General features: G+C 32.2%; 1 protein-coding gene across 1 annotated transcript; it reads left to right on the plus strand.

Annotated features, from left to right (window-relative positions):
- The first annotated feature begins 986 nt into the window (after positions 1 to 986).
- On the plus strand, positions 987 to 1,704 carry LOC113821798 (cuticle protein CP575). The gene is made up of 2 exons (XM_027374322.2): positions 987 to 1,025; positions 1,334 to 1,704. The coding sequence occupies exons 1-2, from the start codon at positions 1,014 to 1,016 to the stop codon at positions 1,592 to 1,594; spliced, it is 273 nt and encodes a 90-aa protein (XP_027230123.1). The 5' UTR covers positions 987 to 1,013; the 3' UTR covers positions 1,595 to 1,704.
- Positions 1,705 to 3,835: the final 2,131 nt, after the last annotated feature.

A 3,835-nucleotide genomic window follows, 5' to 3' on the forward strand; every position in this document is an offset into this window, starting at 1 on the left:
ACAATTATAATGATAATGATATTAATGGTAAAAGTGATAGTGACGGTAATAAGAAGAACAGTAGCAATAATGATGCTGATAACTATTGCGAGTAATATTGACAAATATTGGACCAATCATTATAATATTATACTACATTTTCACATTAAGAACATTTATATCCCACACAGCCGTGAAGAAGTGCATTAAAACGCAAGAAAGCTATTAAAGAAAGGAGAATGATAATGATACTAATGGTGATAGTTGTTGCATCACCAATACTTTTAACAATAATGATAATGATAATAATAATAATAATCATAATATCATTGCTAAAAAGGATAATAAGACCAGTAAGAATAGTGATTATAATAATGATAATAATGATACTGATAGTATTAATGATAACGATGATAATAATAATGATAGTATCAATGATGATAATGATAGTATCAATGATGATAATGATAATGATGTTGGTAAAAAATAATAATGGTAATAAAAATAATGACTATGATAATAATAATGACAAATTTAAATTAAAATAACACCAACAATAACAACATTGGTATAGTCAAACCGCTGATATCATTATAGATCATAATCAAAGTAACAATAAAGCCAACAATAACGATAATTATCATTTTTATAAGGACGATAGTAAGGGCCATGAAGATTATGATTGTAAAAATATTAATGATGATTAAGAATTAACAATAGTAATATAAAAAAATCCTTCCAAAAGTATAAGGAAAAAAATATATATCAAATTAGTAACGACAATTGTCCTACAAATTCATCTAGATTCAATATCAAAATTGTAGAAAAAGATGAACAAACGAATACCATACATAAAGTAAATATTTTTTTATGAGCGAGTGGAAAACCTCTGAATCAAAAATCAAGCAAAATGGCACCAGGTTCAAGAGCATCAGGCAGGACGGGGAAGGAACCCCTGCTCCTCACGGCCCCGAGGTATAAATTGCCGTCCGAGCAACAGACAAGCAGCAGTTGCTCCCCTGAATCTCGCAAGCATGAAGGTTCTGGTGAGTCTCTCTTGCAAATTAAATCCTAATGCTTAGTTTGTGGCATAGATTCGACGCTGTATAGGATGGTAACAGCGATGTGGAATAGCATATTCAAATGTTAAAACTTAGCTTCAATTCTGTAGACTTTCCATTGCAGGCATTATGACAGGGAGGAATGCCTAATCTAGATGAAATCGTATTGTTACTGATTCTCTTCGCTTCTATTGCAGTCGGTGTTGCAATAAAACATCTTGTACTTAGTTCTGACGCTGTGTAAGGAATGTGACAATACAAAACAGTGTCATTTCGTAATACAAATGTTGCAGGTTCTCTTCGCTCTGGGTCTGGTCGCCCTGGCCGCCGCCCGACCCTCCGACATCATCGACTTCGAGGAGGACCACATGGAGCACGAGCAGGAGGGCATCCCAGGAACGGCCGTGGAGGGCGAGTACTCGTGGGTAGCGCCCGACGGGAACGAGTACCACGTCAAGTACGTCGCCGACCGCTTCGGTTACCGCATCGTCGACGACAACGTTGTGCCCAGAATGCGCAGCGACGCGCCGGAGGCTGAGGAGGACGATGATTAGATGTGAAGTTGAAGGACTCGTCGAGAACGTCATGTTTGCCGCACCTTTTCAAATCTACAATAAAGGATATGTCAGATGTAATTAATAAATAATATTATTTTCGTATGAATATGTCTTGATTATCCAGGAATTCAAAGTAAAACTCAAAAGACTTTATTCCGTTAGTTACAAAGGCTATTCTTTACGCATAAATAGCGTTATTAAACAATATGGGATGAACATGAATAATATCAAACACGTGAAAACAAAGAAAAAATACAGCAAATAGTGTTTTATTTATCAATTAATCTCTATAGTATTACCTGAAGTTTAGATATCCGATGCTACTGATGTAGTACTTTGCAATATTATACACACTAACTCAAACATATTTATATGTATATTCAATCCAGTTCTGAGCGGGAAAGAAATATTTCTTATACATTCCAAGTCTCGAATCCAAGGATATGAATTTGTTGCGCCTCCGATTCCGTAAATGTTTGGCATCTGGAGAGTTATATCGTTTTTTTTAATTTTTATTTATTTATTTATTTATTTATTATTATTATTTTTTTAGCTGTGGTAATGTCCAACATGGATAACCTCCCTGCGTGATTTTTGAATGGGTATACATGTGCCATTCCTACATTTTTAGTTGACTTTCAACTATCAGTTTGTGTTAGGGAATATTTGCTTACATACATGAACATGTGTATGTATATCCATTATCACATATTCATGAGGTAACATGGACCCGCCCACAGCACAAGGAGCAAAGGTTCTGTTCGTGTTCCGTTTGCTGCTTCTGAATCTGATTTATTTTTCTTGTTATGTCAGTGTGCAATGTTCCTTTGTTGTCTGCATTTCCATGTTTATGAACAGAGGTATTTTGTCGTTCATATAACTGTTCGCAGAGCATTTTTTCTCTCTTCGTCTCACTGTCACTGCATTATAAAATGCTATTATAGTCATGATAATAATAATGGGAATAACGTTCATCGAGATAGTAGTAATGATAATAATTTCAGTATTATCATTGTAATGGGAATGATTTATTAATACTAATGCTAGTAATGATAGTGTGATCTAGGGTAATTGATACATTTATTTGATTTTCTTTTTATTAGTAAAAGATATCATAATATAGTTTTCAGTTATGATATCCAAATAAGTAACAACAGAAGATTGTATAAATATTCACATATCTCCGTTGGTGTTCAAATTCTCTCATGATTCTAAGGCAATGATAACAGTAGGAACAATGATAATAATAATGGTAAAAACAACAATTATAATGATATTGAGAATATTAATGATAGAAGCGATAGCGATACGAACAGTAGCAATAATGGTTCTGATAATGGCAGCCATGAAACTGTTGTGAATAATATTGACAAATATTAAACCAATCATTATAACATTACATGTTAAAGAGGATATGAAGGTTTAAAAGGGAGAAAGAGCATTAAAGCACAAGACAGCTATTAAATAATGATAATAATACTAATGATAATTTTTGTTGCATCAACAATAGTAATAACAGTAATGATAATGATAATCATAGTGATAATAATCATCATAATATCACTACTACTACTAATGATAATTAGGCTAGAAAGAAAAAAGTGATAACAATGATAATGATAATAATGATAATTACAGTAAAAATAATAATGATAGTACTATCGGTTAAAAATAATAATGATAATACTAACGGTAAAAAATAATAATGATAATAAAAATAATGACTATGATAATAATGACACCCATATGAATTTATGATAATTAAAATAACACTAATAACAGCACCATTGGCGTTGATCATACCTCTGGCATTAGTATAGATCATAATCATGGAACAATAAAGCCAACAATGATGATAATGGTAATGATAATAATTATCCTTTTTATAAGGACGATAATGAGGGTCATGAAGATTATGATTGTAAAAATATCATTATAGTTGGAATTATGATAAAAAATACAAAAGTAACATAAACAAAAATGTAAATATAAACAAAAGTAAAAGGAGTTTAGAAAAAACGACAATTATATCCTACAAATTCGTCTAGATTCAGGATCAAATAATTGTTTATGTAAAAATATATGAATAAATGAATAACATACCTAAATTAAAGTAAACATTTTATCAAGAGCGAGTGGAAAATCTCTTAATTAAAAAAATCAAAATGGCACCAGGTTCAAGAGCATCAGGCAGGACGGGGAAGGAACCCCTGCTCCTCACGGCCCCGAGGTATAAAT

Source organism: Penaeus vannamei, chromosome 12, assembly GCF_042767895.1.
Source record: "Penaeus vannamei isolate JL-2024 chromosome 12, ASM4276789v1, whole genome shotgun sequence".
NCBI lineage: Eukaryota > Metazoa > Arthropoda > Malacostraca > Decapoda > Penaeidae > Penaeus > Penaeus vannamei.